Genomic DNA, 22769 nt, shown 5'->3' with positions numbered 1-22769 from the left:
CTAAGCAGCAGGCCCAGGGTGTGTAGTCCTGGGGCCCCATGAAGCCTAATACCATAGACAGTATGGCCAACTGGGGAGAATTAGACAAAGCTTTCTGAGGACAAGTGGGGACTCACTGCAGGAAGGGGAGAGTGGGTGTGGGAGGGAAAGGGGTATTGAGAAGTTGATTGAGCATAAAGGGTATGAACCAAGCACAGGAAATGATCAAAGATATTCAGAACATAAGCTGAGGGAAAAATGATAGACAAAAACTGGAGGAATACTGGGGTTCAGGAAGGAGCAAGGCAAACAAAAACTGGTGAAATGGCTCTTATGTAGGCAGGGTGAGTAGGTGGCTATTAACTATGACATGCTTACTCTGCTTAGCCCTGGCCTCCACACAACAGACTTCATTTCCTCATACATCCCAACACACATTTACGGGGTAAGAACTGTTCTATAGATGGGAAAATGGAGGTTTTCATCCATTTGTTCAATGACAAAATATTTCAGGTGAAGCTTACTTTCTAGAGGAGGAGATTGTTTGTAAACAAGTGAACAGTTAGATCACCACACCTTGTGACAAATGTTAGGGAGGCAAGCGAAACCTGGGAGTGAGGGCTTGGGGTACTACTTCAGTTAGAGTGGGTCAGGGAAGACCTCTCTGAGGATATGACACTTTAAGCTGGAGAAAAGGAAGGAGCCAGTCATGCCTAGAGCTGTGGGCAGACTGTGAGCAGTAGGTACAGGCCTCGGGGCAAGAAAACACTTGAGTCTTCCAGGAATGGAGTGAAGGAGGGCACAGCACCAGACATGCAGTGGAATAGGATGCGGGGGTGAGGCAGGGAGCTACATGGAAGTGCAGGTGCTGAGGTTGCACAAGTGAGTGCCAATCAGTTAATCCCAGGTCAGGTTGACCATTGTAAAGAGACTGTATATTATCCTACCCCAAAATGGACAACCAGCGCAGTGCTTTAAGCAGAAGACGGACATACTCTGTAATGTGTTTTTAACAGGTCATTAAGGAGACTGGATTGGGAAAGGGCAAGACAGGCCAGTCAGGAGTCTAGTGTAGCAGCCAGATGAGAGATAATGATAGTTCAGACCCAGGAGTTCAAGTAAAGACAGAGAGAAATGAGACTTGGTGATGTGCTGTAACTTCCCCAGGTCATGCAGCTAGTTCACAGCAGACCTGGTTAAAGCCATATCTTCTCTAACCCTAGGGTCCATACCCTTAACAGATTTAATTAATGATGCTTTAATTAAGGAAACATTTTAATTAAGATCTTCAGAAGAGTGACTGGGAGTTCATCACCAGCTTCTAGTTGAAGGCTATTTTAGTAAAGATATAAGTTCAGCTGTTGTAGAAAATGTTGGGGGGGGGGGAGGGTGGGGAAAGCCTAACTGAACCAAAATAACAATTGGTTAAAGAAGATAGCTCTTACACACAGTTCAGCCTGGAATAGTGACTCTGGAGCATTCTAGTTTGTAGTGCCTCCATTACAAGGGTGAGACCCCCATCCACATGCTCCAGGCTGGTTCACCACTACCTTTAGAGGCAACTTGTAGGAAGGAAGGAAGAGCAAGAGAATACTCCTTGCTCTAAGTACATACAACCCAGAAGTTGCAACCATCATGTGTGCTCATTCCCTGATAGTCAGAATTCTGACATGTGGCCATACTTAGCCATAAGGAGTCTGAGAAATTTAGTTTCAATTGGTGCTACCAATCTAGTTAAAATTACAATCCTACAGAAGTGGGGAAACTGATACTGGGGTCAATGAGCAGTCTCAGCCAGCAGGCATCTGCAGAAGGGCCACTGCTCCCTCAGGAGCACATTGGAGGAGCTTCCACCTATAGCCACAGTCCTCTGAGAAGGCTTGGAGCTACTACAAGAAGTCTGTAAATCCAACCATGCAGCAGGCATTGCCTGGAGTCTGTAGAATGCATTATGTGTGTGGGCATTTCTATTTTCCAGAGGTATGTGATATTGTGGTGGTTAATAAAATAAGCATTCAATTTAAAGTGTAATTAACTTCATAGTGGCATCTTAACATATTTGCTTTAAAAAGGTTACTAAGAACACAACTAGATCACATGGGGAGAGGGGATCCATAAAATCATTTGTCCTTGGAAGAATTTCCCCTAGTCTGGAAGTCTGGACCCCTCTGGTAAAGGGGAAAGAAAACAGCCTTGAGCTTGTCAAGCCTTGACTTGACAGAGCCGAGTCCAAATACTGCCATCAATACCAAACAAGATTGTTGTGTGGAACCTTATTTCTTCTCTTCAGTTAATGGGGTTTCAATGAACCCCACTTCCTAAGGCTGTGGTAAGGATTAAATGAAATTATAAATATAAAACATCTATCACTAAGACTGGCCCATAAAAGGTGCTTAGAAAATGTTGCTATCCCTTCTCCCAGGATTGAGGAGAATAAAACAGGTTGGGACCGAGAAGTCAGACTTGGGGGATCAAGTGAGACGAAGTTGAAATCTCTACATTCTGTGCCCGTGTCCTTGTGGCTTGGCCCAAGGTATGGGTCGGTGCAGGAACAGGGCTGAAATGGTGTAACTGATGCACAGAGGGTACCAGGCAGGAAACAGATCAAGCATGAGAGGCTGGGATGTGATCTGCTTCTTTGGATGACTGTGTCAGTAGCAAAGCTAAAGAGCCACCTGTCCATCAGCCTCACAGCCACCACCCCCAGCAGCAGCAACCGCAGCCGTTTCATCACAGAATGACAACATCAACAATGCTGAAATCTTTTCAACTAACAGGAAGGACAAAAGAAAGTTTGTGGGTAGAAAACCCACAATTTTGTAGGCAGAGGGTAAATATTTTCCCGCAGAAATTGTAGATATAAAAATAAATAAACCCAGTGAAACTGTATTGTATTGAGGAGGACACAGGGACAATGCCTGGCACTTGCACGGTACTTGACCGTTTTCAAGTTATTTTCACATTATTTCATTTAACACTTATGACAACCTATGACCCATGCAGTATAGACATTAATATCCCCTTCTGACAGATTAGAAAATAGAGGGCTCGGACTGAATAAAGTGTCTTGGCTAAGGTCACACAGTTAGGAAGGGGCGAGGTGGGCCCAGACCCCAAATCTCCTAAATCTCAGGCTCTGCCATGTTTCCTGGAGACTGGGGGGTTTGGAGATCACACAGTCAGGAATGAGCATGTTCCAGTCTATCCTTAGAAACCTGGAGGGACCATATTTGTCTCATGAGTAAGACAGAATGCCGGAACAAGTCATATTAGCTTAAACGGTGGTATCTGAGTGCTTCGGCAAAATAGAGATTTTGTGGTAATTGGTAAATTAAGAGAAAAGACTATTCCAATTACTGGCCAAACGTATAATGATGCTATTAGGTCTGTTACTTCACTTGAAGCTAATCCACTGAGTAGCACTCTCTCAGGACCCACTGCCTATTGGCTGTGAAATAGCAGGTCTCTGGCCCCACCTGTACCTTGAAAAGCCTGCACTTTCTGATGGTTCTCTTTCCAGCTCTGCTCCCTTCCAAATGCAGACCATGGGAAGTTCTTTCTTGCCATTAGGGCAGATACCGTGAGAGCTGCTTCAGTACCTTGAAGGATTTTTTCTGTCTGGCGTATGCCATGAAGATCTAATTTAATTGAAAGGGACTTTACACTTAAACTCATGCCATTGCTACCATAGTAAACCCTGAACATTAGCAAGAGTCTCCACATTTGCACATATTATTCTAGGATATTTCTTCTCTCACAAAATGAAGCAAATCATACCTAAAAAATTTAAGTGACTCCTTCAAATGTTTAATGACTCTATAAGCAAAGTACTGAAGTCTTCAAGCATGCTAATTAAAACACATTTCTCTTGAGCCATATTACTGTTGAGAATCATGTGTTTCCTGAGCATATCTTCACATCAAAGGTCAATGTCTTCTCAACTTTACTCAAGTTTTGTCTTTTTGCTGGTAAGCAACTCTGGCATAGGCAAGAGTATTCCTTACACAGTTTTAAGAATCACTCCTGTTTCAGAAAACAACCTAGACTTGGCTATTGCTTTATCAATGAGAGTCTCTCCAAAGCCAACATGCTGCTGTCTTCTGAAACATCCACTTTCCGAGTAACACCAGTCAGTCTTACACTTCTCTCTGTCCCTCCTCTGTTCTACTGGGTGGTTCTCTTTTCTGGGCCACTTTGCACTAGGAAAAGTGACAGGAGTCACCATGTGACTTTAAGCAGAGAATTCAGAAGTTGTATTCAGATGGCCAAGTTCACCTGCTTTGTGACCATCCTTCAGGGAGTGGGCTTCAAATTCTTACCTCAGAAAAAGTACATGTGACTACATGTTTTGGATCCTCTGGGTTCCCTGGGAATATTAAATTCATTGACACCGGCTTGCTTCTGAATTTATGTTTTGGCTTTTAAAGTTCCAATGTTAGCATATACTTGTTTTAATGATTTCAGGTTAATATTTTGGTCTTACACACATTTATCTGAATGCTCATTTGATCTCGGTACATTCAGATTAAACTATTTTCTGCCTATAGAAATCTATTTTCTCTATGCATTAGCCAAGAGGCTGGATACTGCTGCATTTTATAGACAACTTGGTGATTTAGCACCACCTAACAAAGTGCCTGGCAAACAGAGTAGATACAAGATGAATGTCATTAATGACTGATAGTCTTTCATAGCAGTTTAGAAACATTGAGATGATTTGGTATATATTCAAGCCATGTATCTCAAATCTTAAACCCCAATTCTTCAATCTGAATTACCAAGGAACCCCAGAATCAAACCACCAACAGGTACTGAGAAAACAATCTTTAATGTCCTCCACTTCATGTCTGAATCAATGACAAAATTATTAACCAAATGGCTTTAAACCTCTAATTTATAGAGGTCATGGTTGACCATGAACATGGTTAACTAACAATGGCTGGATATAATAAGCACAATGATTAAGTTGAATGAGTGGTGAAGCAGTAATTTTTGTGGTTGTTGTTGTGGCAAGTAGTAGAAACCCAACAAACTAGCTTAAGTTAAAAAAAGATGGAGATGGAGGGTAGGTACCTAGCAGCTCTCATAGCTGAGAGGACCTCAGTCTCCTGAAGGTTCTCTCTTCCTATCTCTTGTCTCTCAGTGTCTCTTCCCATCTTCCTCCCTTGCTTCTTCTGTGGACAAGCTCTTTCCACATACAGAGCACCTCCACCTCCCCAGAAAAGGGAGAACACCTTTTTCTCTCACACAACAGTCCCAGAGAAGGGATCCAACTGGTCATGCTTGGGTCCCATGCCCATTCCCTGAATCAAACACTGTTGGCAATAGAAAAAGATACTGTGACTGGCCAGGCCTGGGTCATGTGATCACTCCTTTCACCCTATTTCCAGAAGTGTCATGGGAAACTCTGGAATACAGAAAAAGATTGTTACCATGGCCCATTACATCAAACTATCCAACAAAAGTAATCCTAGTAATAATGTGGGAAGATCAGATATCTTGCAATTTAATACCTGTGACTATATATACTGCATCAAGCAATATTGTAAGTAGAAACAGACATATGTGAGGGTAGAAAAACTATTCCTGTCCATGCATAATTTTTCTAAAATATCAGTGAAAAAAATATGTACTCAACAATCAAATCCTATTGTCTGTGAACGCTGTCAGTAGCAATTTCATCTTTTGACTTACAGAATTGAAGCTGAAGATTAACCAGATGACCTCTAGCATCCCTTCTAGTCTATGAATCTACAAACCCTCTGTTAGAATCAAAATACCTCTGGAAGAATAGTATACCAAGCTATACTTTATGGAACAGTGTCATGGGCTGAATTATATCTTTCCCAAATTCATATGTTGAAGCCCTAAACTCTAGTACCTCAGAATATAATTTTACTTGGAGACGGTCTTTAAAGATTAAGATTAAATCAGGTCATTTGGGTAGGCTCTAATCTAACATGACAGTGTCTTTATAGGAAGAGATTAGGACAAAGACACATGTGAAAGGAAGACCATGTGAGGACCCAGGGAGAACACAGACATCTACAAGCCAAGGAGAGAAGCCTCAGAAGAATCCAACCCTGCCGACCCCTTCCTCTCAGACTTCTAGCCTCTTCAAATGTGAGAAAATAAATTACTGTTGTTTAAGCCACCGGATCTGTGGTACCTTGTTATTAGCAAACAATAGAATACACAGCAAACAAAGAATTTGAAAGAGGGCTGAAGTACAGTTGAGACAAATTTGATATGTGGGATGGGGAGAACAAGAGGTTCTTTTAAGGTTCTTTTAAAAGTAGAATTCCCTCTAAGATTTAGGGGCCAGTACTAGTGATATAATTAACTGAGGTGTGCTGGTAAAGATGTGATAAAATAGGTAAGAAGTTAAGAGAAGAAAGGAGAGAGAAGTGCATGACAGACTTCACCCTCTGAAATCTTGCCAGGGCTAAGCATAAAGTGATTCTATCAGGACAGGACATTATGGATGGCCAGGCCAAAGGCCATGTACCTAACCTTGTAAGCCTGTGGGGATCCTGTCTCCTACATGACTTCAGGCTTGCCTGGGCTCCTAATGTGTATCTTCATTGAGAATTTTGGAGCTCTCAGCATCTGCTATGACCCTTGGCTTTGAGAGCCAAATGCCTGCTCCACCTGGATCAAAGGCCCACCAGCACAAGCTCTTAGCCATCATCACTCTTGTTTATGATGCTCATTGTCAGAGCCTCCTGCTTGAGCCAAGACTGAGTTTGTCAGACCTGCCTTTCTCATATGATAGGCCAGTCTAGTAGTCCAGACCAGGGTGACATCTGAATCTTCTCATTATAGTATTCTTGCCCTACTAGTCTTCTACCTCCCCTGCCCCATACCTTATCCCTCTACTGCTAGGGACTCATCCCCCTATGTCAAACCAGACTTCACTATAATGGAACTCCTGCTCCTGGCTTCCTTCCTAGGCCTTCACCCACCCTGATGGGTTTGTCTGGATCCTGTACGTGCAGTACCCTGGCTTATTTATCATTTTACTACACTTAGCTCTGACTTTTGCCCTCTAGCAAATCACCCAGGCACTGAATGGTTCTTAGAACCAGAACTCAGGGCCCACCATCCTGTGCTGCTGGGGTCATATTAAAATTCCACCACAAAGCACAATGCACATTTGGAAAAACAGATCCCTTCTTCAGAAACAGCCAACATAGCATACCCGCTACACAAAAACCTGACACCAAAGGGAAAATATTTTTGTTAAATAGACTGATTGCTAAATGAACAGGGTTTGTGAAAATCACATCTATTATATAGGACTTTTCAGTTCATAAGCCTCATAATATCAGATCATCATATTGGCAAGGCAGTGCTTGTAAGGCTGTTAGGATGAAATCTGGAAATTGCTTCATTATTGAATATTACAAATGATATTTGCCAACAGGGGATTTTTGCTTGTGTGTGCATTCAAATAAAATTTCTGGCCACCATTGTTTATAGCCCAAACATATTAATGTCTCCATATAACAAATCTCAAAGAAGACAAATGAAATATGTAAATAACCTAAGCATTGTGGACCCATTGAATATTGCATTTTACCTTTATGTTCTTTTTTTTTTTATCACCCACAGACATTTAAAAAAAAAAAGAGCCTGATAATGTCAAAAGATGAGAAAGGCTAAATTCAGGGAAATAAAGGAACCATAAATCAGGAAAACTTTGGAGCTGCTAGAAAGACACTTTAATTTTGTAGACAAAAGACTGCATTAAGGAGGAATAATGCAATAATCAAAGGTGAACGAATCTCTATTGTCTGGCGTCTTTCTCTGTGGGAATTTTCCCACCCCTGACAGCTGTAAAGGGGGGAGGAGTGCAGACTATGGCTGTGCCTTTATTCTCTCCCCCCGGTTGCTCCCCAGCCCCTCCTCTTCTCCGTCAATAAATGTCTGCAATCATATTCTTGAGCTCCTGTGTGATTTCAAGGTTCATCTCTTCCATGCAGCTCAAACACTAATTATCCCAGCTGTAATTAGTAAGATAATTAAATACTGGCTCACTCATCTACCTTGGGTCGGGTCATGATTCTCCCAGAAGACCTTGAGCAGTTCCTCAAAGCTGATGCGTTCTGGCTGGTACACCACTCGGACTACTTCTGCATGGCCAGTTTTTCCTTGAAAGAAACAGAGCATACAACCAAAATTTACTGACAACACCAATTTACTACAAGTTACTCATTTCCAAAAAAATCACCAGACAAGGGCTAAAATTCTTCCCTCCTCCGAAGGAAGGGTGGGAGCATAACTACATTAGCGAATGGTTTCATAGTAAGTCTGTCACTGGTTCTTTCTCCATAAGAGCACACAGTTGTCCTCTGGCAAGCTTCCTGAGGATGATGACTTCTTGTCATTGTGCTCTAATTATTTTTTTTAATTTCATGAGAAAACAAACTTGGGTTTTCTTTTCTTTTTTTTTTAATCTCACTCTTATCAAACCTTATGCATCCAATCTGACATAGTGCTCATGGTTTGAAACTCTGTGAGGGGAATGAGCCAATTTATTTTTATCATCACCACACTGTGCTATATGCAGTAAGTTTTGCTGCACTAACAGAATGAGATGGTGCCAGATCAAGAAACCTGTAACAAGCAGGCTTATATTGCATCAGATAAATTCGTTAATGGGGGGACATATTTGCTGTGCTGTTAACACAGAGGCAAGGGTCAGGTTCACATACCCAGCGGGGTGGTAAGTGTTTTCTCAGTCTAATTCGTCTCGTGGTAAACAACCACTGCAGCAAATGTGTCTCTGTTAGCATGCACATTCTCAGAGGTGGTCCCCAAGGTTCTGTAGATCAGGGAAGTGGGTATTTGCACTTGTATCTATAGAATTCATACCCTGCCTTATTTTACGGTGTTAGAGTGTAGTAAGTGATAGAAGCCTCCATACACATCATTTCTATATTTAAATTTGTTTTCCATCTTTTTCCAGTCACCTTATGCATAGTTAAGAATTTAGCTTTGCCCAAAGAGATATCTGGCCTTAGCCTTGGCCTCTGGAAGGTAATTTATGTCATACCTGATAGGAATGTCCTTCTTTAAAGTGGCGCCGGCCACACCAACAGTCCTAGGGTGGGAGCTGGCCACTTTGAATCATAGGGTAGGGTTGGCCATACCCAACAGTGTTAGTTAGGTTCAGGGCTGGTCATGCCAGACAGACCAACCTTGTGCCGAGAGTAGGGTCTTTGGGTAACACAGCATCAGCTGACCCAGAGACAGAATTCAACCTTGTGGGCAATCAATCAATCATGCCTGTGTAAAAAAGCCCCAATAACAACTCTGGACATCAAAGCATGGGTGAGCTTCCTGGTTGGCAATACTTTTTGCATACTGTCACACATGGATGCCAGGAGGGTAATACATCCTGACTGCACGGAAGATAACACAGAAACTTTGCACTGGAATCCTTCTAGACCCTGCCCTATGCATCTCCTCCTTTGGCTGATTTTGATCCATACCCTTCCCCTATAATAAACTGTAACTCTGAGGATAACTGTTCTCAGTGAGTTCTCTGAGTCCTAACAAATTCTCAGACCACACAGTGGTCCAGGAATCCCTTGAACTTGCAACTTAGTTTGCAAAGTGTTTGCCCATAGGTTGTTAATCTCACCTTAATTCTTAACCATTTTACCATTGGAAAACTGAGATACACAGAAGTTAGATTTGCCCCAAATTCACATAGAGCTAGTGAGTTTCTGGACCATAACCTAAAAACCTTCTGGTGTTTTGTCCAGGATTCTGTCCAATAAACAAAGCAAAGAAAGCAAAGTGAACATGAATCCAGAAAAAGAAAATAAAAATCTATTCATTATCTTTAATCTTTTTTTAATATTTAAATTTATTTCTGATGGTAGAAATAATAATTTGCAAATAATATGAAGCTTAGAAAATGTGCAGAAGTATAAAAAAGAAAAAAAATAATATGTTGTAATCTGACAACATAAAATAAGTACTATCAACATTTTTTACACAATTCTTTCTGGATATGTACCAAATACACACAAGTGCACATGTGCTCATACACACACACACCACCACACCATGTACAATTTGCTTTATTGTAATCTCGTCATCATGCTTTTCTTTTGCATACCAGCATATTGTTTGTCCCCATATCACCAAAATTTTTAGAAAAAGCCATTATAATGACTATATAACACTCCAAAGATGGTTGTACTATTATTCAATCACTCCCTGTCATTGGAGTTTAGACTGAATCCTATTTTTATCTATCAACATAAATATCTTTCCACATTTCCAAGACTGTCTCAAGCCACAGTTACATAAGTGGGATTTCTAAACCAATGTTTACAAACATTTTTAAGTTTCTTGATATCTAGTGCTTAAATGCTTCAGTAAAGTTGACCCAATTTTCTCTCCCTATTGGCAGTATATTTCAAGGCCAGTCTCAGTCACTATTATAATGTTTTTAACTCTTACCAGTTGGACAATTGTACCATATCAGTTTATTTTCAATGAATTTAATTATTAGTAAGGTAAAGAAAAAGGTCGTGTTTATTAATAACTTTAATTTATTTGCTCTGATTTTGGCAATATCCTTTTTATATTGGGTTATATTTTTATTTTTCTTATTATTTTTTAAAAAGATATTTAGGGGCACCTCAGTGGCTCAGTCAGTTAAGCATCCAACTTCAGCTCAGGCTGTGATCTCATGGTTCATGGTTCAAGCCCCACATCAGGCTCACTGCTGTCAATGCAGAGCCCACTTTAGATCTTCTGTCTCTCTCTGCCCTACCCTTGCTTGTGCTCTCTCTCCCTCTCAAAAATAAATAAACACTTAAAAATAAATAAATAAATAAATAAATAAATAAATAAATAAAAATGTATTTATATTTAAATGAATTGGTCATCTTACATAATTTCAATTCAAATTCTATAGGCATGTAAGTAAGCAAAAGACAGATTTTATACAAACAGATATGAAAAGAATTATGGGAGAATTATGGGAAGAAGATACATTAAGTATAATAATGTTATTATAAACCACTTTTGATCCTACTTGAAAATCTTATTATTATTTTGTATTTTGAAATGTTTAAGTGAATGATCTAATTAAATAAAAATTAAACTCTCTAAATATTAAAAGTAGCAACAATGTGTAACAATTATGATAAATATATTTGGTAACAAAAGCATAGAAAACCACACTAGAAATACAGGTAAAAGATGTAAACAGGCAGTGCATGTAAGAAGAAATAAATGTAAGTCAAGATTGAAAAATGCTCAACATTTTTAGTGATAAAAGCAAATAAAGGCATATTGAAACATGAACATACCATCTCGCATTACATTTTATAAAACTGCTTAAAAGCGTAACTAGCGCTGATGAGGAGACTATGAAACTGGCATCTTTACTTGGCTGGTGACAGTATAAATGACCAACTCCCACAGGCATATGTATCAAGAGCCACAAAGATTAACTCACCTCCACTAAGTGATACAGAAAATCTATCTCAAAGATACAACCCCAAATAATGGAAAAGGTATGTACATGCAAAAAAAAAATTTTTTTTTACTCCATCATTACAATGCTGGAGTACTATAAGATATCCAAAAGTCAAATAAAAAAAGAAACCAATTGGGGCACCTGGGTAGCTCAGTCAGTTAAGTGTCTGACTTCAGCTCAGGTCATGATCTCCTGGTTCCTAAGTTTGAGCCCCACATCAGGCTCTGTGCTGACAGCTCAGAGCCTGGAGCCTGCTTCAGATTCTGTGTCTCCCTCTCTCTCTGTCCCTCTCCCTGCTCATGCTCTGTCTCTCTCAAAAATATATAAACATTAAAAGAATTTTTTTAAAGAAACCAATTATGGTATAACCTCATGGTGAAGTATCATGTGACCGTTACAATACAATGTCCTAACCCTAGTAAAAAGTGTTGCCTTCACTGAAGTCTGATAAAACGGTAGGCACTTTACCTACTTGACCTTCTTTAATGCTCATAACAAGTTTTTTTCCCGAGTTCTTCCTATTGTGGAAAATACACACAGCAAACTTTACCATCTTAACCATCTTTCATGTGCACAGTTTGGTGGCATAAACTACATTCACACCGATGTGCTACTGTCAACCACCATCCATCTCCAGAACTTCTTTCACCTTGCAAGCCTGAAACTGTATCCGCTGAACACTAATTCCTCGTTTCTCTCCTACCCACAACCCCCGGCAACCATTCCACTTCTGTTTCTGTGAATTTGACCACTCTAGACACTTCAGAAAAGTGCAATTTTCACTTAGCACAATCCTCAAGGTTCACCCATGTTGCAGCAAGTGTCAGAATTTCCTCCCTCATTCTTAGAATGAGTAATATTCCAGTATATGGATATGCCACATTTGACTTATCCATTCATCTGTCAATGGACATTTGGGTTGCTTCCACCTTTTGGCTACTGAGAATAATGCTGCTATAAACATGGGCATACAAATATGTCTCACAACAATTTTATAAGAGAGATGCAGTCCCCATTTAAAGGTAAGACAACTAAGTCCTCTCCACAAGTTTTCTCACACAACATCCCACAGCCAATAAGCAGGAGGATCTAGTAAGGTGCTCATTCTATGCCCGTAAGCCAGGCTCCTGACTATAGACCGCTGAAGTCAGCAAGTGGCTGCAAATGTCATATAGGCAGTGGCCCTATATGAGAAATCACAGCTGTGGAGTAATTGACATCCAGGCTGTCAAGACTATTTTACAGGATTAGGCCCTTCTTTTGTGGTAGGAATATGGGGTCAGGAAAGATTTCCATAAACACTTTCAGACATAATCTAAGCACGGACATTATTTGTGGAGAGGTTTAAAGAAGCTTGGTGGTTTAAAAGAAACTGCTACCATTAAAATTCAAGATCCATCTGCATTGACAAACAGTGGGGAGAAGCCCTCATCAAACTCACCTTTAAGTTTCTTTATTTTATTTCTCCAAAGTACAAGAGTCTGTGTAAAAATACACAGTGCAAATGATCAAAAGGATTAAGGGGCTAGGAACCACTTACAGAAATGCCCACGCCTCCAGGAACTCACCAATGTGCTAGGCTAATTTGATTCCCGGGACCAATCTGCAAATACTTTCTGGTGCTTCCAGAGATAAAAGGCTGTATCTTAAAATACTTTGAGCTGTTTCTTCATATAACATCGTGCAAATACCATGATAGATGTGATGTGCAAACATGCTTGTTAACAATTCATAGCAGCATCAGAGGGGTTCTAACATTGTTGTTCAAAAATGTCTTGAAATGAAAAGGACTAATGTCTTCTCTGAGCATTTCCCAGTGTTTCATTACCTCATGAGCCCAAAGAAAAGTAATGAATGCAGAGAAGTAGGTTATGGGCAGTCATTCCTTATAAGACAAAAGATCCCAGAAGAAACCTAAAGGAATGTTTGGAGTGGGGGGAGTGGTGCTGAAAAATCAGGCACTCTGCAGTCACCTAGACCTCTGTGGAAGCCAAGTGAACCAGGTGTTATAAAGGAGAATCCCAAGATAATTAGCCTGTCTTCAAAGTTCTATGTCATGGCTTTCCATCCCATGGGGAAAACATTATCTTCAACTCTTCCAGGTTAGTGTGATTTGTTTTGCTATACTCAGGCTAGTAAAAAGGGAGGAGAGAGCAAGAAGGTGGTCTGCCCAGTAGATAAAAACAGGAGACAGCCCGGAAGCTGGTGAGATGCAAGGGCAGGGGGAGCGTAGCAGAGGGCAGTGCTGTGTGCTCGTGGGGAGCCCCCACTCAGGAGCCACACACTGCCTGGGCTACCATTCTGGGTCAGCCACGTGGCAACTGCCTGACCTTGGCATGGCCAGGGACAGAAGAAAAGGGTGGTTCAAATCAGAGCTCCATGGCATATGAGCCATGCCTTCCCTAAGGGGACCACATGCATTTTTGAAGGCCCTTTTATCTATTGAGTTGCTTCATCTACTTGAGGAAACTTCCTTCAGTCTCCTCATCTGCTAAATGTGGAATTAGAACATGCCTCCACATAGGATGTAAGTCTCTCTAATTCTCTATGTCTTATTATCAAAAGTTGTATTATTATAATTATTCTCTACTCAGCTGGGGTAGAAGGGGAAAAGACTGGAATTAAAGTCACAAGAAGTAATTTAGACCATAGGTCTAACAAGTAGTTTGACACTTTTTTGACTGTGATCCCAAGTCTTCTTTTTTGGATAGAAATAAAAATAACCTCTGTGACAGAAGACTCATCAGGATTAAATGAGGTCATATGTGGGAAAGTACTGGGGAAGAGTAAAGCTCTCTATACATAAATAAGATTTCTATTGTTATTTCCCTTTTGAGTTTTCTTAAAAGGGATGCCTGCCCCATAAGGACTAAATCACAGGAGAAAACATATGATACAAGGAAGCTTCTAGTTCATCAAACTAAATTTTATCTCTGTAAGTGTCTAATTGTGATTTCATTCATGCATCTATTCTAGAAATAACAGCTAAGTGTCTACATCTACTCAAACAGGTGCTCAGGTGAGGTCCCAGCCGACACATTCCAGCCCCGATGGGAGCTATAGTCAGGCCTTCATCCACACCAGGCAAAGACCCAGATTCCCATTCTTCTGATGAACTATAATGAATCAAGTGTGATTCCTCACCTTAGAATCAGAACTAAAAGACATGGATTTAATGAGAGAGTTCTTAATTCAGGTAAAAAGAAGGCTCTGGAAGCAGTTTGTAACCTTGCCTCCCTGGAGACACTGTTTCCTACTATGCCATCGCACCTGTCAACAACTTCTTTTGGACAAGAACCTATGTCTATCAGAGTCCATGATATTCAGGAGACGGTGAAGAGCCACCTGGACTGAGAAGAGCTGAAGGCCCTCCCACTGTCCCCAGGGCAGAATATGTGAGGCCACCTCTCTCAAGTCAAAGCGTAATGGCTGCAGGCCAGCAGGCGGCAGTCACAAGTGGTCAGAATCACAACGCTGGCATGATAAGCAAGTGAGCTAAGCAAGTGAATTGAGTTCTATTCCAAATTCTCGGTAGAAATGGTGGCTCCTTCCCCACAGCACGGGCAAATCTGATGCAGAGGAGATTTCCATAAGGCGAATAAGCATGACCATCCGTGCCAAGGGCAGCTTGAGCCTGTGAGGGGCTCCTGGGTGTGGTGTCTGGCCTGAGCAAAAGGGGCTCCAAAGGCAAGCCGAGCAGCCCAGACCTGCATGGTTTGTGTGGATTCCTAGGTCCCAGGGTGGGAGGAAAAGCCTGGGAGGGCAGAGACCTTGCCCTCTGGAAGGGGGCGTGGCAAGGGCAGAGAGGAGGAAAGCAAAGAGAGATGGAAAGGAGACAAGGAAAGCAGGCTGCAGATAAGACCTGTGCCCATGGTTTCCGCTCCTAGTATCAAGGTTCCTGGGGCCCTTTGCTGCTGCTGTGGGGAGGGTCGGGGAACGGTCGCCCACCTGGTCCCCCAGCAGACAGTATAGCCACATGGGTACCCCTTGCAGCGAGCAGGGCTTCTGCTGTATCTGCAAGGCAATGAAAGACCTCCAGGCCTGCTCGCTCCTCTCCCCATGTTGTGATCCAGCCATGAGCCACACATCACAGTTGACAGGGTGCCTGTCTAGACCCAGCCTGCTGGGCACCACTCAGCCCAAGGAAGCATTCAGCATTGTGCTTCCTTGGCTTGCCTCGTGGCCACCTGGCAGTGGTGTGACCTTGACCAAGCTCTTTCTTCTCTAAGCTTTCGTTTCCTTATCTGTGAAATGAGGATATTCATAATACTCACCTCAGGGACTACTGTGAGGATTAGTTTGATAATCCACAGGAAGCACTAAGAATAGTCTGGCCCACCCAATATTAGCTTTATTCATAACAGTATGGTTAGTATTGTTATTTTTACTATTGCCACTGTTATTTCATAATTTGGGGGAGAAGGTCCAGGAATCTGTATTTTTACAAGATTCCCCAGGTGATTCTTTTTTTTTTTTTTTTTTAATTTTTTTTTCAACGTTTATTTATTTTTGGGACAGAGAGATACAGAGCATGAACGGGCGAGGGGCAGAGAGAGAGGGAGACACAGAACCGGAAACAGGCTCTAGGCTCTGAGCCATTAGCCCAGAGCCCCACGCGGGGCTCGAACTCACGGACCGCGAGATCGTGACCTGGCTGAAGTCGGACGCTTAACCGACTGCGCCACCCAGGCGCCCCTCCCCAGGTGATTCTTAACAGAGTTACTATTAAGTGTAAAAGTGTAAAAACCACTCATCCTGAGCCCAGTGCACCCCTTAAGCAGCCAGCTGTCAACCTCCCTCTCCTGGATCTCAGTGCTCACTGTCTTAGTTATCAGAAGGTGCATGAGAGTCCCACAGTCCTTAAGGCAGGCAGGCAGGCAGGCTGGACGGGAATGGGTGAGGAGGGAAGGAGGGAAGGAGAGGAGCACAGAGGAAAGGAGGAAGGATATTAACCCCTGTTAAAAGAATACACTGGAGGCGCCTGGGTGGCTCAGTGGGTTAAGCATCCAACCCTTGATTTTAGCTCAGGTCATGATCTCATGGTTGTTAGATCAAGCCCTGCGTTGGGTTCTGTGTTGGACATGGAGCCTACATGGGATATTCTCTCTCTCTCTCTCTCTCTCTCTCTTTCTCTTTCTCTCTCCCTCTGCCCTTCTCCCCTATCACTTTCTCTCTCTCTCTCTAAAATATAAAAAATAAATAAATAAAAATAAACATTAAAAAAATAAACTGAAGGATACTGAACATCCTAAGTGTTTATCTGAGCAAACATCTATGCAAAATAGGGCAGTGACAAACAGGAAGGGGCTAGGAGCACTCCAAAGACAGGAGCTGGGGAGAAACATATAGAGAAATTGTGGAAGCAAATAAAGGAAATTATTTGACTGGCTAAAGCTGTTAGTTAGCTGTTTGTGATTGGCTGTCCTTAGCATTTTGGTTTCATAACCTTGAGGTATTTATAGGCCTAGACTGTGATTTGCTTATGTTGGTGCCACACTAATAGACCCACCTCAGTCTAATGGCCTCCTTGTTTAATTAATTTAACACTCTTTACAAAGATCTGTGGAATGAATGAGGAGGAGGTGGGTGATAGGAAAACATGAATAGCAAAATACCTTTAATAAATGTAGCATTTATTAAACTCCACACATTGCTCTAAACTCTTGATACAAATTGATGAAGTTAACATTCACAAAAACCCTGAGATAAGTAATATTATTATTCCCACTTTTTCAAGGAGGAAACTAAGATGCAAAGAGGTAAAAGAACCCAAAGTCAAAGATTAAGTGGCAGAGACTGGACTTGAGTCCACCATGCCACGGCTCACAGACTAGAGGGCAGCGTGAGTAAGGTGGGTTTGTGAACGGGCAACATCCTTATCAAGACATCAGGTACAAGAGAAAGGAAATGGCCATTGTGGACAGAAGAAGTCAGAGGTGCTTCATGGAAGAGGGGGGGTGCATCCAGGCCACGGCCACGGTCATAAACAAAAACAAGATTTCAAAAAGGACAGGCAAAGAGACAGGGAGCTCTTTTCTGCTGCAACGCCACAGACCTGCTATCATGCGCTGTAACTGGAAAAGCCTCTTAGCTGGCTCACCCTCCAAGCTCCCCTGCTCAACCCAACATAACCACAAACCCCCCTGCATTTGGACACAGCACTTTATATTTTCAAAGTGCTTCTGGCTCCACAAATTCATTTTAGTATCACAGCCACCTTCCCAGGGCAATTAGTAAGATTAATGCTATTGTGTCCATTTTATTGACAAGAAAGCCAAGGCTTAAAGAGATTGAATAACTTGCTTGAAGTCTCAGAGCTTGTAAGCAATTGAGACAACCGAGAATCTGACCACTGTCAATGGGCTCCACTTCCAGCCACTTCTCCCACAACTGCCCTCTGCCCAGGGGCCTACAGGAGCCCTTCTTGACCACCAGGCCTCTCCATGTCTCCAATCTCATTTCCCCACACACTCTCCCTGATCCAGACAGTCCATATCCCCATCCCCACCCCTTGCTGCTGTAGTCCCCCAGCCTGCAGTACACACCCTCCAGCCACCTGAAATCAAAGCCCTCCACTACTCTCAAGGTCCCCGTAGGTGCTGCTTCTTCCAGGAAGCCCTCCCTGCGTATAGGACCTGGACAAGAGGCACGATATAGGGGAAAAAGCACAGTCAGTGGGCTCCAATGGGATCTGCTTTGCTCAGATCCAGGCTTGCTGACTGAGTCAGGTCCCCTGAGGTCTCTCGCCAAATCCCTGTGATGAAAAGAGATGTGTGTAGCAGGTAGGATCTAGCGATTCTCATAGAGGGTACTCAGAAAATGGTTTTTGTCTTCCAAACACCACCAATCCAGCCTCCTTCTTCCACTTGGAATCAGTCCCTCACCTTGTAACACTTGAGTCCTGACTGTTTTTGAGCGCTTTCTCAGTGTTTCGTGTATACAGAGTTCTCCTGGGAAAAGGAACCATGACACTGGCTCTTTTCTATCATCCCCCAGGACTGGGCACATGATCTGATATTAATAAATACACACAGATTGGAGGATCCTTTGTGCTGATTTTTTTCTGCCACTTATCGAGCCTTCATCTGGATGAGTGTCCACACTGGCCCCAGCACTGCTCACCTGCCCAAGGACCAGTCTCCTAAATGGAATTATATATAAATGCTCTGCTCTTCCCCTCTGTCCCAAACTGCTGAATTCTATGTAAAACTCACCATACCTACCCAGAGAAAGGTATTAGATACAACTAACACAACTTAACTACCTCACCGTATGGGTCAGCATAATGTTTTGTTTACTCACTAAACTCATAAATATTTGAATGCCTACTCAGTTCCAGGCACTTCACTAAGTGCTGGGGATTCAATGATGACAAGTGTTAATAAGGCAACAACAAAAACTCTGGCAGCCTGGATTTTGCCCAAAGTCTGGGTCCAAGTAAGGAACTCCTCTTTAAAGAAAACGACCTGACCTATTTTATTTATCCTACAGGGAAGATGGCAGGGAGAAGTCAGCTATAGTTATTTTTTCATTAAATAATAACCATTTTCCAACTCCCCTCATCCTTCCCAGCCAACAAGACCCATCCAAACTGTTAAACCAAATCAAAGAGCACACAAAAAGATCCAGGTGTTTGAAGGGAAAGGGGGAGTACTGGATGACTAATACCTCCCTCTTCCCATACAAGATTCAAAACACTCCTTCCCTCTTGCTAATTAACTACAAAGAGGTAAGATGTCAGCTCAGTTTCATCTCCAGCTCCTGCAGATAGAAAATGTGATTTCCAACAATGTACTCATTATAAAAAAAATCCTAATACATCAAAATTGGGTGCCCTGTGGAGTTCATTATAGGATTTGAGGAGTATCTATACTGTCATTTTATCTTTGCTTTTTTTCTTTTGTCTCTTCAGTCACTTAAAGTGTCCAAAGAGAAATATAAGCTTTCAAAAGCATCCTATTGATTGAAAAGTAGAAAAAAATCCTGTTGGAACAACTGTGATTTTTTTTTTTCCGGTCCACCATGGGGAGACATAGTGGGGAATTTATAATCCTCTGGTGTGTATGTAATACAGGCACATTCTTCAGAGATTATTCTCTCAGAGGAATGCTATAAACATAGTTGAGTACTTGCTAAGAAAATTCCTCAAGAAAGCAATAAACTACAACCATTCATTTCTTTGTGGCGCTGGAGGTTTCTCACTGCTATGAAGTTAACTAGTGGGTAAGCAGTCTAGGAGTGAGCAGCTGACTAATTTCTGTATCCAACATGCTGATTATAGAGGCTGACCTTCACACCCTTTGAGGTGTTTTTTCCAGAACAAGAAGTATATGAAAGGCTCTTGTAGGTGGGTTGATCAAATGTCCATTTCCTGGACCAGCACCTACTCCCAACTTACTATGAGGGGGACAAGCATTATGAGATATTGGTAAAACTAACCTGCCAACAAGGGATCATGGTACTCTCACAGCCAAGGGAACAAACACACTTTTATTAAGGGTCTGATTAACACTTAAAAGGATATTGTATGCTTAGAAACTATGCCTTCTGGATGCTGTTAAATGACACCAAGTCCAAAATGAGGCCCGTCTGTACCTTGTTATCAGTGGGTTACACCAGAAGAGTGGTTCACGACCCTATGCCTATGCCTTCTAATCACACTTTTTAAAGAATATTCTCATACCTCCCACTCTACCTCACACTGGAATTCTGACACAGGGGGCGTGGGGTCAGGCCTAGGCACGTGCATCTTCACAAAGCTTGACAGGTGCTTCTGATGTGCAGTTGGGAAAGAGAACTATGAAATTAGGTGTTTGATATATGAAGCTATATCAAGGGAGAGGAAATAAGACATAAGATTTTTAAAAATAATGTACAGGATTATAAGGGACTTGAAAAAGATCATCTAGCCAAATGCCACATTGTGTTTTACCCCATTGCAACATTCAGATGACCATTTCAAGTCACAGGACACACACTACTTCACCAAAGTATCCATGCCATTGTTGGACTGTTCTAATTGCTGGAAAGTTCTGCCTTTACTGAGTCAAGTCTACTTCCTTCTACTCACTGGTCCAGGTTATGCCTTTGACGTCCAGTCACTCGTCCATAATGACCCTTGAAAAAGCTGAAAGCATAGGACATCGTGGTTCAATTAAATGAGCACTGCCTTTGGAGTCAAAGAACCTAATGTGGAGCATATATAATCTGCCAGATAAGCTGTTTAACTCCCCTTCCTCACAAGTTCCTCATCTGTAAAATGAGAATACTAAGACCTGTCCCTATCAATCTTTGAGTATGGTTGAGAGCATTCAATAACAGAGATAAAGGGAAAGCACTCTGGGGACTTACTGGTAGTAATCAAATCTATATAACAATTAGTGCTTCCATAGCCACATACTACTAATGATGAACATATCATGATGGAACTTCACTATAAAAGTCAACAACTTCCAAACCATTAGGATCTAGGTTAATATAAACAGAACAACATGGACTGCTTTCCAAGCAAAGATGGGTTTCTCTGCATAGGCTGCCAAGGGCATGCTTTCCTAAAAGTGCATGTGCTCTGAATCCAAGTGAAAAGACAGCTAGAGAACCCCTGAAATCATGAACTGAAAGGTCTTTAAAACCAAGTCAGACTTTTTTTTTATAGTCTTCGAAAACTATTCTCTATTTATAATAACACGGAGGAGAAAAGGCAACCCAGTTGAAGCTTGTCATTGCTAATACTGTGGCTGCTTACATGGAATTTCCAGAAGAGTTGCTTTAAGTCATACAAAGATAATAATTGCCTATTCATTTTGAACATAAACCACATGACAGTTGCTTTTGAAGTTCATGTGGTAGTAGCATATTCTCCCAACTTGAATGGTACATTATTTATAAATAACCCGCCCAGGAACAATCTGGCAGGATCGTCCAAGCAGCATGGCTCTGACTTATTTAGATGTCTACATTCATTAGCAATAAATATAACTTTTTGTTTAGTTTAAATATTTTTGAGAAGAGTGGAATTGTGAACCAAGCCTTCAGATTTATGCATAATAGCCCCACACTGAAATACTGTTGGTGGTCTGGGAAAAGTCTTGGCTTTGTCTCCTTATTTAAATAGCACCAAAGGCACCAGTTACGTTGTACAAAAAAAATCAATCCCACAGTCTTATCTTGAAAGCGTATCAATAATATGAGCAACCAAGGCTTAATCTTAATGTTATAACTATGTAAATATCAAATAGAAAATATCTGCACAATACCAAACCAGCTGATTCTACACATTTAGTCACATAGAATCTAATTCAGACATTCTTAATGGGGTGATATCACTCCTAGGGGAAAAAAAGTTGTCTCTTAAGGGACAAAACCATCTACACATCAAAATGTTGTGGCCTTTCAAAGGGCCACAGTATATAAACTAACATATAGTATATCTGTGAGATTAAATTTTAATGGGGAATAGGGGGAGAAAATTTAAAAAGAAATGGCTAAAATGGGGCCAAAGGGATGCCTATAATTTTTAAAAGATTGAGAAACACTGATCTAATTAATTTAATTAATACAACAGTACAATCAAAATGGTGAAGCAATTTACCATAACTCCCACCTCACTTTCACTTCTGGATGGGGCTTGTAATAGAACACGACTGCCAGAGGAGGGATTCATTCAACAAGTACTTACTGCACAGCTAGCCTGAACTCTGAGCACTCTTTTGGGTGCAACTAAGACAACAATGAATAAGACAGTTGCCAGCCTACAGGAGCACACAGTCCAAGAGGGAAGAGAAATGTGTAAATGGAAATGTACAGGATAAAGCAACTGCTGTTTGGAGAGGGGTGTGCTCAGAGTTCTATGGGAGCACACAGGAGGAGTACCAAGGTCAGCCTTGAAGATTCAGGGAAGATTTCTCAGTGGAGAGGATCACTCCAGTGCTCTTAATACTAAGCTCTACCATAGCCAAACTTGACCCCTAGGCCTCTCTCATTCTTGGCAACCTCATACTTGTTGGATATCCCGGCAATCCAAAACACAAATGGGGAGCATTTCCTTAGACTACATGCCTTTGCTTATAGTTATTTTAGCCTGTGAAGGGAAACAAGTCCCTGAGCAAAAAAATCCATCAGTACAGGATACTAATACTAGCCACACCATATTAGATGGGTATATGTCCCCATAGGGGTCCTAGAGTAACTAACACCAGAGTCCTGATTCTGGACTGAAGGTACTTTGTTCCATATTAACCCAAACTCTGCCCTGGACTTTTTGTACCTTGAGATCAATGGTACT

At 41.7% G+C, this 22769-nt stretch overlaps 1 protein-coding gene across 2 annotated transcripts in view; it reads right to left on the bottom strand.

Moving 5' to 3' along the window:
• Nucleotides 1–22769, bottom strand: part of MSRA (methionine sulfoxide reductase A) — a 455305-nt gene that overhangs the window by 145037 nt on the left and 287499 nt on the right. For both annotated transcript variants that reach the window (XM_047857420.1, XM_047857421.1), the window contains one exon: nucleotides 8028–8132. In XM_047857420.1, the coding sequence (XP_047713376.1) occupies nucleotides 8028–8132 (105 nt within the window). The remainder of the gene's footprint in view (nucleotides 1–8027; nucleotides 8133–22769) is intronic.

This window comes from Prionailurus viverrinus, chromosome B1 (assembly GCF_022837055.1).
Source record: "Prionailurus viverrinus isolate Anna chromosome B1, UM_Priviv_1.0, whole genome shotgun sequence".
In the NCBI taxonomy this organism is placed as follows: Eukaryota; Metazoa; Chordata; class Mammalia; order Carnivora; family Felidae; genus Prionailurus; species Prionailurus viverrinus.
Note: the sequence above shows the minus strand (reverse complement) of the source record. Positions and strands in the feature narration are given on the sequence as shown.